General features: G+C 47.7%; 1 protein-coding gene across 1 annotated transcript in view; it reads right to left on the bottom strand.

Annotated features, from left to right (window-relative positions):
• Nucleotides 1-12,695, bottom strand: part of SMARCD3 (SWI/SNF related, matrix associated, actin dependent regulator of chromatin, subfamily d, member 3) — a 26,062-nt gene extending 13,367 nt beyond the window's left edge. Inside the window, exon 1 of the mRNA XM_006873675.1 lies at nucleotides 12,524-12,695. Coding sequence (XP_006873737.1) covers nucleotides 12,524-12,562 — 39 coding nt within the window. The 5' untranslated portion in view covers nucleotides 12,563-12,695. The remainder of the gene's footprint in view (nucleotides 1-12,523) is intronic.
• Between the last annotated feature and the right edge of the window lie 217 nt (nucleotides 12,696-12,912).

Raw genomic sequence — 12,912 nt, 5'->3', positions numbered from 1 at the left:
AGAGAGAGAGAGAGAGAGAGAGAGAGAGAGAGAGAGAGAGAGAGAGAGAGAGAGAGAGAAAGAGAGGAGAGGAGAGAGAAACTGTGCTAAGCTCTTAGGCTGATGAAAGACCCCTGCCATTTCTGTGTTCTCAGGAACACTAGGACCTGGCCCCAATCACTAAATCCCAGGGCATGCCCATGACCTGCCTTCTCCAACCCTAATCTCAAGGCACTCTGGCTAGACTTTAGGATTCTGCCCAGGCTCCAGAGAAGAGTGAAGGGACATCAGGTCACATCTGGACCCCCACCCCACTCTCCCCAGAGCCCTGCCTCCCTATTCTTCATGTGAGAATGTTCTGGGGAAGTGGGGGGGGGGCTCCCTCTGCTGCTATTAGAGCTACCTGTCTCCATGTGACTTTGCCTTTCTGTGTCAGTTTTGCAAACACACAGAAGGAATGACAAATATCAACAGAAGGAAGCATCAACAAAGACAAGGGAGGATACCTGTTCCTCAACTTCCTCAGGGTCAGAGAATTCTGAGGCCCCTTTCCACTCTGAAATCCAGTGACTCCATAAGATACAGACAGGAAACAAGTCAGACGACGGGGGAGGGGAGGAGAGCCAGAGAGCAGAGACACAAAGAATCAGGTACAGAAGATACTCATGGGCTGGTACACAGCAGGCAGTGGCTCTGCTCTTGTGATCAGCACCAGATTCTCTGTGAAGGCTTCTGGGATACCTCATCTCCTCCCTCTTCCCCACACATCCCTCCCTAACTGCTCTGCTCTTTTTCAGGTACACACACCTTTGTGGGATTCTTACCAATGTCCCTCAGATCCTTGCAGGTTGGGACAATAGCTTACCTTGGAGTCACCAGGGCCCTACAGCAGGCAGGTGAACAATAGCTCTGTGTCCCTATAAAGTCGAGTTTGGACTCAAACACTTTCCTCCTGCTCCCCTCATGGCTCACAGCTTATGGCGCTGGCATGATGCTGTCTTACCGCTTGCTGATCCTCAGCATTTACACAGATGATCCCTTCTCAGAAATGTGTGACAACTTCTCCACTTTTCCTCAGCACTGAGTCCCAAGATCATCTCTTTGATCCTGCTAGTTCCAGCAATGACACCCCCATCTCAGTCTCTGGCTACCATCTCCTTTGTTTCCAGCTTGTTCCCTGATACTCCTAAGGGCTGCGAACTCCACTGGAGTCTGCACCCCTCACCCCACCCTTGCCCTTGCATATTCTCTTGGCTTGCTTGCTCTGCTTTCATTCATCTCCCTTACTTCAGGGTTAAATACAGCTTTACCAATTCCCTCATAGTACCAGTGCAACTGGATGTGGCTGGTGAAAACCACGCAGCCACCCTGCCTAGCCTCACTGTGAATGCATGATCAAGGACTTCCACTGGTCCTCAGGTGTCTCACAACACATTCTACTTGTATTTCCAAAGTCCATTAACATCCATTCCGGCTCCAGCTCCCACACAGGAATTTTCCACATCTTCTCTCTCCTCCAGCCTCTAGCACCTCCTCCCCATCAGCACTCCCGGCTGTGACCTCACTTCCTACTTTGCTGAAGAAACAAAAATTTCAGAACTTTTAGAGGCTCCCTCTACCTCTACTTACTATCAACCATAAGGAACCTGTTACTACAGACGGTCTGTTCTCCCCTGATCCCCTCACATACTTGATGACACTGCCCCACATGACCATCATTCCTTCATGATCATACCATCGGTTTTTCTCTCTAATGTGTTATCCTGTCAACACACACACAAAGTTGTTTTTCCATCTAGAAAAAACGTACTCTACATATCCCATTGGTTATTACTATGGTTGCAACAAAACTTCTCTAAAGCGTTGTCTTCCGTCCAAGTGGATGTCTGTCTGACTGGTGATTCCCATGCTGCCAAATGCAGCACCTCATTCTAAGTTCTTTCACTTTTGACAATCCTTCTCTATGAAGCAGTTCCCCTACTACATGCATAGAACACTCCCTTCTCATGTCTTCTTTCACCTTCTTGACAGCCTCATCTCAATTCCCATTGTTGTCTAGCTCTCTTCTTCCCATAGCTTCATACCTGGGCCTTCCTCCCTGCCCCACACTCACTGCCTTGGTGGTCTCATTCAATGGCATAGTTTTAAACACCATCTGTATGTGAATATATAGATGTCCTGGTGTGGTGCTGTAGGATAAATACTGGACTGCTATCCCAAAAGTCAGCAGTTCAAACCTACCAGCCGCTCCTCAAAAACCTTGGAGTCCTTGTGTGGCGCTGTGGGTTACTGTGCCAGACTGTAAAGCCGTTTGAACTGCAAGGTCAGTGGTTCAAGCTCACCAGCTGCTCCTTGGAAACCCTATACAGGGTTGCTATGGGTCAGAATCGACTTGATGGTACTTAACAACAACAATAACATTCAAAAAGTCAGCAGTTCAAACCTACCAGCCGCTCCTCGAAAACCATGTATAGGATCACTATAAGTCAGAACTGACTCCATGGCACTTAACAACAACAACAACATATGTGGACAACTTCCAGACTTTTCCTCCAGTCCAGCCCTGTCTCTTGATCCTTACTTCAGATACCCAACTGTCTACTCAACATGTCAAACAGTCAAGAAATCACACAATGTGTTGCATTAAAGAAAGCTGCTGCGAAAGACCTTAGTAAAGTGGTCAAGGTGTCCCTGATCCAAATCATGGTATTTTCAATCATCTCATATGCATGCGAAAGTTGGAAAGTAAATAAGGAAGATAGGAGAAGAATCAATGCATATGAGTTATGGTTTTGGAGAAGAATATGGAAAGTACAATGGACTCCCAAAAGAATACACAAATTTGTCTTGAAGAAGTGTAGCCAGAACGCTCCTTAGAAGCCAAGATGGCAAGACATAAGAGATAACATGCCTCTCATACATTAGACATGTTATCAGGAGGGGACAGTCCCTAGAGAAGGATATCAAGCTTGGTAAAATGAAGGGTCATTGAAAAAGAGGGAGACCCCAAAGAAATGGACTGACCACAGTGACAAAAACATTGGGCTAAAATGTAACAAGAATTATGAGGATGACACAGGACTGGACAGAGTTTCCTTCTGTTGAACATAAAGTCTCTATGAGCTGGAATCAACTCAAAGGCACCCTAACAACTCAACATGTCTACCTGGATCTTTGAAATGTATTTCAAAAAGAAGAAAAAGGCTCAAATGAAACTCCAACAATCTTCTCCTTCCTTTCAATCGCTCAGGCCCCCAACCTTGGGATCATCCTGTAATCCTTTCATTCTCTCACAACCCACATCCAATCTGAAAGCAAAACCTGTTTACCCCATCTTCACAACAGCTTAGATCCAGAATCTAAGCCCTCCTCACCAACTTCTCTGTTACCAGCCTAATCCTAGCCACAAATACTAAAAAGCCTGCTTTCCACCTTACCCTTTAAGAGCCTGTCTCCACATAGCAACCAGAGTAATCTTTTGAAAAAGTGAGTCAGATCTTGGCTCAAACACTCCCAAGCTCCCAATGTTATTCAGAGTGAAAGGCGAGGTCCTAAAAGCCCACATCCTGTGCCACTTCTTTGCCCTCATCTCCTACCACGCCCCTCACTCTGGCTTTGGCTCCAGCCTGGCCTAGTCTGTGCTCTCCAGCTTTAGGGCCTCACCCTTGCTGTTGCCTTTGCTTGGAATGCTCTTTCACACAGCAAACTCCCTCACATTTCTGAAGCCTCTGTTTAGATGTCACCTTTCAATGTTTACCCTATTTAAAACTACAGCCTTCTTCTCTCCTTTACAACCCTTCTCTCTTTTAGTCTGCTCAAGTTTTCCTATAGTGCTGTGTACCATCCACCATTCTACATAATTTGCTTATTTATTATGTTTGTATTTAACTTCTCTCTTCTCATACTAGAATGTAAACTCCAAAAGGGCAGAGTTTTTATACTTTTTACTCCCTTATGTGGCGCTGTGGGCTAATGTGTCAGATGGCAAAGTCATTTGAACTGCAAGGGCAGTGGCTCAAGCTCATCAGCTGCTCCTTGGAAACCCTATACAGGGTCGCTATGGGTCAGAATCGACTTGATGGCACTTAACAACAACAACAACAACAACAACAACAACTCCCTTATAAAGGAGCTCTGGTAGTGTAGTGGCTCTGAATTGGGCTGCTAACCTCAAGGTCGGCAGTTCAAAACTACCAGCCATTCCACGGGTGAAAGGTGAGGCTTTCTACTCCTGTAAAGATTTATAGCTTCGGAAACCCTATGCAGGGTCTTGTGAATTGGAACTGACTCCATGGTACACAGCCACCACCACTGCCACTCCCTTGTAAATCTCAAGTACTGGCACATGGTAGGTAGTAGGTACACAGATAAGATCAAAGATGTAGGTGAAGAGAGCTCACTTTCAGTCAACTCCAGGTTTCCAGCATGCTTCTGAAAGCTGAAGAATGTTGAGAGTTTGAGTTCATGTTACCCAAGGAATGCTAGCAACAGTATCATTCTAAGTTTGTGTATGACTTTGCTGATAATTTTGTGGAAGTTTCCTAGGTCAGAGAACAGACACAATTGGCACAAGGGTGGGTGCAGTGTGGGTCAGGATGTTACAAGTCTGAGGTACAGAAACCTGTCAGGGGGTTGTGGAAAAGGGGAGACAGGAGAAACTTGGGAGCCACGACAGGTCATTAATCAACCAGACAAGCTGAGAAGGATGTGTGAGGCCATTTGTTGGGCCTAGAAACGCTGATAGTTTGGAGAACTGCTGATAGAGACCTCTGAGGGAAGAGTGAGACCCTCTTCCTCTTTGCTTCTCCAACACAGCAATTGAGCCCCTGATTGGCGACCAGAATCCCTGGTGGGACAAATAATTAAGTGCTTGGTTGCTAATAGACTGGAGTTTCAAGCCATCAAAAAGTTCCATCTACTTTGAAAATCGTGGCGTCCTGGTGTGGCACTGTGGGATAAAAGCACTGGACCGCAAGGTCAATTTGAACTGCAAGGTCAGCGGTTCAAACTCACCAACCGCTCCTTGGAAACCCTATATAGGGTTGATATGAGTGGGAACCGACTTAATGGCACTTAGCAACAACCTTGAAAATCAGCCACTGAAAACCCTATGGAGTACACTTCTATTCTGATACACACATGGGGTCGTCATGAATGCAGGCTGATTCTGTGAAGCACTAGTGATTCTATACAGGACTTGCTCCAACCTCAAGGACTTCATGGTGGACTTCGTGGTGGTGGAGAAAGTTTTGTGGCGGGGAGTGCGCAGGTGCGTGCTGGGGGAGGGGAGGGATCCCTAAGAGGGTGGTATGGATGTGTCCTAGACAAGACTGCCTGAGAAAGAGGCGTATAGGTGGAGCTGCCGGCTATGGGTCACGCTCCTTGTTTCATCTTGATGGGAAGGGCAGTATGGATCTGGGGAACTACGAGATTAAACTGCTAACACCTGCAGCACTTACTTATGCCTGGTACTGCTCATTCCACACGTTTCATAGCCACTCACTTCATCCTTACCACCACCTGTGAGGCAAGTACAGTTATTAATGTCATCTGACAGGTAAGGGGATAGAGGCCAGGGCAGAAATGACCTTCCCAAGGTGGCAACTGGCAGGGAGCAGTGTGAGATTTCTACAAAGGCAGTCTGTTCCAAAGCCGGTATGCCAGGAGGAAAAGGAGTGTCCCAGACACACCTGGCCACCACCTTCCAGGGTCCTGGCTGGAACCATTGGCTAGACTGAATAACAAGAGAAGGAGGAAGAAAGGCTCTAGTAGTGTCCTGCATGTCTGTCAGCACCATCATTGCTGTCAAATTGCCCTCCTCGTGGTCTCCCCAACACTCACGCACACCCCTAAAGCCAGCTCTATGCCCAGGTTCCCACTGCCAGGGGTGCTGGTCTCCCTTCCTCTCCACTCAGTTACTCCATCCATGGATTCCCTGGGTCCATTCCAGACCCTCGACATTTTCTACATTGTCCTGTAGGTATCATTAACACCCTCCTCTTTCTTGTCCCTTATATTCACTCCATAGGCAAGCTTTGCTGGTTCGTCCTCTAAATTCACTCTAGAATCCATTTAGTAGTGGTTCCCCTGCCAGTATCCTTTCCAAGCCACCACCATCTCTTTCTGGAAATGATGGTCTCACCTTGTTCTCTACCCTTTGTCTCTCCAACTTGTTCTCCATACCTCAGCCAGGGTGATGGCTTTTCAAAATGTTCTTATGATCCATAATCAACACTTGTGGAAGCAGCAGTCAAGAAATCAAATGATGGATTGCATTAGGCAAATCTACAGCCAAAGAGCTCTTTAAAGCGTTAAAGAGCAAAGTTTTCACTGTGAAGACTAAGGTAGCCCTGACTCAAGTCATGATATTTTCAATTGCCTCATATACATGTGAAAGCTGGACAGTGAATAAGGAAGATCACAGAAGAATTGCTATGTTTGAGTTATAGTGTTGGAGGAGAATATTAAAAGTACCATGGATTGCCAGAAGAAGAAACAAATCTGTCTTAGGAGAAGTGTAACCAGAATGTTCCTTAGAAGCCAGGATGGTGAGACTTTGTCTCTCATACTTCAGATATGTTATCAGGAGGGATCAGTCCCTAGAAGACATTATGGAGGGCCAGTGAAAAAGATGAAGGCCCCCAACAAGATGGATTGGCACAGTGGCAGCAGCAATGGGCTCAAACATAACAATTGTGAGGCTAGTGCAGGACTGGGTAGTGTTTTGTTCTGTTGTGCTTAGGGTCACTATGAGTCAGAACTGACTCAATGGCACCTAACAACAGCAAGACCATGGTATAGCCTTGCTTAAAATCGGACAATGGTTTTCACTGATATTTCACTGAAATATTTCAATCAAATATTTCACTGTACTAATAAAATCCAAACTCCCTTCAAGAGTTAAAGGCAACAGCAGTAAATACTGTTATATATACAGTCCTGCAATAACAGTGATGTTATTGGGAGAGTGGGAGTATAGCCACAAATATAAAGAAGTTTAATACAGGGTATTTCTTCATGGGTATTTACGTTTGTTGCAAACATGTCCATGAATGTGGTGGAGCATATGGGGGGTGGGCAAAATTGTGAAAACTTCTTAGATATATTACTAAATACCTTGATGGAATGAACTGTTGAGCCTGGGGACTCAGGATCATAGTCTCAGAGGACACCATGGTTAATTGACATAATGTAGTCCACAAAGACAATATTCTACATCCTACTTTGGTGAGTAGCAACAGGGGTTTAAAAGTTCATGAGAGGCTATCTAAGTTGCAACTATTGGTCTCTCCCTGTCTACAAGAAGGAAGAGTGATGAAAATGGAAGATGCTTGGAAACAAATAGTCCAATGGACTAATGGAACACGTGAACATCAGTCTCCAAGATCCTGAGACCAAAATAACTGGATGGTGCCTGGCTACCAGTACCAATTGCTCTGAACGGGATCACATTAGAAGGTCAGTCCTGGATAGAGTGGGAGAAAATGTGGAACAAAACCAAAATCATAAAGAAGACCAGGCTTGCTGGTCAGGAGGAGACTGCTGAGACCCCTGATATTATGGCCTTTTGTCACTCTTCAGGTCTAGACCTGAACTCACTCTGATGGCTCACTTTTCAGCCAAGCAGTAGATAGGTACATGAGGAAGGGTCAACAACACTAGTGAGCTATGCACACCATAGAATGGTCAATCATTCAAGAGCAAAAGGGTTGCATTCACCTAAGGACAACATTCAGAAAGATGGATAAAGGAGGAATGGAAACACGGAGGAGAAGTGGGATAAATGGCATTACATTGAGTGGACTGCATTCAAACAAAGTGTAGGATTTATTGAATGTGAAACTGATGATCTGCTCTGTAAACCTTCACTCAACTACAAATAAGTTAAAAAAAAAAAAATCCAAACTCCTTGCCAGGGCCTGCAGGGCTGACCGATGTGGAGCTCTGCCTATCCTTTCAGCTTCACCCTGTTCAGTGCCTCAGTGCCCCTGGCTGGCATCAGTTCTGAGCCCACTGCCTCTCATCCTCTGCTGCAGACTCAGGTGTTGACTTTTTTCAACTAAATTTGTTCAACTAAAAACTTTATTAAAAGCCAAGAAGGCAAGTCTTTCACATATGGAGATTGCATCAAACTGGTTAGGGAGTAGATGGTTGGCTGGATAGATGGCTACACTAACTTGGCATTTTGGTTCACAGGAAAAATGAACTGCTCCATTGTAGGCAGACAGGCCCTGGGCTTTCAATGGATTCCAGACCATGAGAAACAGGCTGGGGCCTGGGGTCATTAGACTACACCTGCAGCAGATGACCAGTGACACCTGGCGCTCTCAGACAGTCCCTATGTGCTGGGCATATAGTGCTTTGTGGCCATCTTCTCACTGAGTCTTCAGAGGAAGGCATTCTGTTCCACCTCACATAGAGACAGGGAGGCTCACAGAACTGGGTGGCTCCTCCCTAGCCATCATAGCCCTAACTATCAAACCTGGTAAGCTGCAAGGCTGAACTCCCAACCCAGGTCTCTGTGGCTCCAAAACCTGGGTAACTATACCACAGTGGGGCCTTGTTCCCCTCTGGTGAGGAATCTTTGTAGGAAAGAGTGCTGGGTATTCCTGAGGGTAGATGCCAGGATATGGGACAACCACATCCCAGGTCTGGAGGTCTACCATACAGAGCACAAAGGGAGTATTCCCTAGGAGTCCAAAGGGCACAGCCACAGGGAGGAAGACCCCTCAACATACCACATCATATCAGTTGCTATTGAGTCAATTCCGACTCCTGGTGACCCTGTGTGTGTCACCGTACATCATAGGATTTTCAGTGGCTCACTTTTGGGAAGTAGATTGCCAGACCTTTCTTCTGAGGTGCTTCTGGGTAGACTCGATCCTCTAGTCTTTTGGTTAGTAGCCAAGGGCATGAACCATTTCAATTAGTGAAGTACCCCACAGCAATTAAAAGTGAAACGAGCTTCCTTAAAAATGCTGAGCTCCTTCCTTTGGGGAAGTTCAAGGGAGAGACATGCAAGGCATGAACAAGAGGACCTGTGTGACCCAGCCTAGGTGTCAGCAGGACAGACTGGCAGGCAAAAAAACACATCCTTGGTGGTTGTGATGTCAGAGGGTGAGAGTGAACAGCACAAAGAGGGACCTAGACTCATTTTAGAATCAGGGTCACGTCTTCTCCCCACCCACCCTCATTTCTTTACATTCTGTGCTGAATACAAGAGATGCAGTTCTTGTCTTTACGGGATGATACAATGAAATATTTCAATCAAACTTTTAGTAAGTGCTACAGGACAGAGGGAATCCTGGACAGCTAACCACAGACTTGGTGCTTGAAACCAACCAGTGGCTCCTTGGAAACCGTATACAGGGTTGCTATGAGTCAGAACGGACTCAATGGTACTTCACAACAGTAGGACAGAGAATGGAACTTAAAGCTTAACCAGGCATGAGGAAAAGGCCTCCCTTGAAGAAATGGAGTTTAAGGGTTAAATCAAGAGGAGGAACATAATCAGTCAGGTGAAGGGAGCTGGCAAGGGCTGCAGGGCAAAGGGATAGCCATGTGAAGACCCTGGGTGAAAGGGAAGGGGAAATGTCAGTCTGAGAGGTCTGTTAGTGTTTCCAGACCCTTGTTCTTGTTGCCCAGGTGGGTGGGGTGATAACCAATGTGGGCATCTAGCCAGGTGCCATCATATCTGCAGGCAGAAGACTGGTGGAGAGCCAGGTGGAGGGAGGTGAAAAATGCTTAGGAAATAGAACCAAGTGGTGAGTGTTGAGATGTGGGGAAGTGGAGAAGAGTGGTGACCAAGGTCATTTCCAGGTTTGGGGTTTGAGCAGCAGCAAACTCCATCCTACTCTGTGCTTCTCTTACCTGTGTGTGTCCAAAGGGCGCTTCTGTTCCCCAGGAGTGAAGGGCTCTGGAATCCTACTTGGGCCCCTCTCCCCATCCCCTTCCTCTTGGGAAGAAGTTGTAAGGTCTGTCTGCTGGGGTCTGAGGGTCTGACATCTATGGAACAAGTTCTTTACTCGGGTCAGGCTACCAAGTTGACAGGGCGGTTTCCATGACCTGTCTTCTTTTTTGGGCAAGCCTCCATGACCAGGTAAGTAGGTCCAGGTTAGTGCCTGCATTTGAACCTCGGGTCTGAGCCACTTTCTTCAGTCCAGCTTTCTTTACAGTAGAGCTGATGGACACATCTCTGACCTCTGTGTCCAGTTCCCAGTGGGCTCAGGAGGAGGACTTTGCACTGGATAGCCCATGGGCATTCTGTTCTTTATTTTCACATGAGGATGTTACTCCACCCCCAGAATGGGACTTTGTGTTTAATTCCTGATTTTAAATAAACCTTCCTCCTGCCTGATATTTATGATGCTTTGTTGTAAATATTAATACAAAGTATTTCCTGAAGGTAAGCTACACGTTCCTCTAGATTTTATCTTTAGATTAAGCAAAATCCTCAATATGTACATCTGAAGAGTACAGTTTGGTCTTGTTGTAGCACTAGGAAGTTGTGGTATTGTTGAGGTTGTCACTTACCGTGACACAGCATCCCCTGAAAGCAAGTGTCTGACTTTTGTCTTACGGAAAGTGTGACTCAGAGTACCACTGCTATAGCTTTAGCAGCACCTCAGGGTCTGCATTTTGAACCTCAGGGTCGGTGGTTCAAGCTCACCAGCTGGTCCTCGGAAACCCTATACAGGGTCATTATGGGTCGGTACTGACTCGACGGCACTTAACAACAACTCTCCCTATGTTCTGATTTACCCATTAGATGTGTTTTTGCGAACGGCCTCAATCTGGAGAGAAGGCTAACATGGAAGACCACGCAGGTTTTGTCAATTTCAGTAAACAAAGGAGTGGGTAGTGCTCAGGAGACTCATTCTCAAAGCCTCCGGGTGGAAGTTTAGGTCCCCAAACAAGTGTGTTTCATACCTTGGGGAGCAAACCAACAGCATGTGTTGTCCCAAGAGTGGGTGAGGCTGAAGCAACCAACTCAGTCCCTTAGGAGTGACCAAGGGTCCCCATATCTCTCAGCAGCAAGGGACATGGCAGAGGGGTCAGGCAGCCTGCTTTCCACAAGGTAGTGCTTGGCTTAGCTCCACTGGAAGCAGGCTGTTGCCTTGGACTGGCCTTTTGCTACAAGCCAAGAAGGCTCAGAATCCAGCCAAAACCGTAGGCCATTGGCTCACCCCATGACACTCCAGTTTAGCCTCCTCCCAGTGTTCCATTCCAGTGATAGCTCCTGCTCATAACCTTGCTATTCAATGCTCACCAAGGTCAAGCACTCACGTGCTATCACCCACAGGTAGAGACAGCCTATAGCTGCTGCCTGCCTATGCCCGCCCAGCAGGGTCTTGTCTAGACTGGTGTGTGTGTGTGCTTGTCAGCATCCGGTCTGAGCCATCCAGAGTCAGCACAGGCTCCCCACTGGCAACCTACAAGTGCTGAGTGCAGACCAAGTGCATGTGAACATGCCCTACACCTTAGTCCTCATCACCTCACCCCCAGGACCAGGGTACTCTAGAACCAGTATCACCAGTATTCACCTCTGCCCACCCCTTCAGAGCAGCCCAGGCAGGAGGATCATTCCTCTGCCCTGTTGGGGAAGGGAAAGCTGAGAAGGCACTCTCTCATTCTGCCCATTTTAACAAGTTGGTCCTGTTACCCTTTTCTCAGACCCCTAGGCCTGCACGGCCTGTCATAGGGTCTCCTCTCTGGGGTTGCTGAGTCTGCTCTCCAGCTAGACATCAGTTCTACAGACAGTGAGGGTGGTCAGAGGCAGAGCCCAGGTAAGACCCCAGGCTTCAACCTCTCCCACAGCTTAATGGGGCTGGCTCAAGGGCAGTGGCTCACCCATGTCAAGGGCGTTGATCTGGGACTAGCCAAACATCCTCAGCTCACTTGGCAGAGGGGAGGGGGCTCAGGAGAGGGTTGTGTGTACAGGACCTGGGAGCACTCTAGCTACAGGACTGCCGGTGGCCATGTAGTGCTATCCCCTACCAGAGTTCATACAACAGGCTGTCACCTCATCCCCTCCTGCTAGAATAATCCCTCTACTGGTGCCCTGGAAGGCTTCTAGAGGGTCACCAAAGTGATAGTGGGGGCATAAGTTTCTAGAGCTTAAGTAAGGCAAGGGGTCGGCTGGTTCCCTCCAGCTAGCAGACTGCATGTGTACATATGAAGTATATTCATGTGTGCACATGCACGCACAGAGGATGTGTGTGTGTGTGTACCAGATACATGTAGGATAGGAGGAAATGGTACCCACACAGTTTTCATGGGAACCAAAACCTTAGAGTGGCTTTGAGAGGTCTAGGGAAATAGGAAGCAGGGGAACATTCAGCAAGAGGTAGAGCAAGGAAGGGATCAGGGGGCTGAATGGCAGATGCCAGCAGTCTCCAGCTATGGAAGGGGTATGGAGAAGCACTGCTATGAGCCCGAAGTCCAGCTTGGGCTACAGTGCCCAAAGTGTGCCATGCAATGTGGCTGAGGGCTGACTGGGAGCAGCCTGCTCCTATCCTAGCTGGTGGGGAGAGAACATGCCTACCTGTACCACGGCGGGTGGGTGCTGTAGGGCTGGAGTCATAGGTGGCAGGGTCCTGCAACAGGAGAGTCATCCAGTGCCCTCTCAGAGCCTGGGCCCAGAATCACCACGCTGGCAGCGCCAGGGGCCATGCTGAGGCGATCTGAAAGGAGAGGGCAATGGGAAGATGGGCCAGCCCCTGACTAGGTAGAGTTCCCAAATGAGCCTGCAGATGCCTGAGGGGTCACCACTTGGGCCAAATGTCCTGAAAGGAAGGCTTGAGAATGAAGCTAGGAAGCGGTGAAGGCAGACTGTCAGGGACCAGTGCTGTGCTGGGCTAGTGCAAGAGGCAGAACCAAGGCTGACCCCAGAGTCCGAACAGAACAAAGAGCAAGAAGGAAGAGAATGGGGAC

The sequence above is a fragment of the Chrysochloris asiatica genome, unplaced genomic scaffold (genome assembly GCF_000296735.1).
Source record: "Chrysochloris asiatica unplaced genomic scaffold, ChrAsi1.0 scaffold00249, whole genome shotgun sequence".
Classification (NCBI taxonomy): Eukaryota; Metazoa; Chordata; class Mammalia; order Afrosoricida; family Chrysochloridae; genus Chrysochloris; species Chrysochloris asiatica.
Note: the sequence above shows the minus strand (reverse complement) of the source record. Positions and strands in the feature narration are given on the sequence as shown.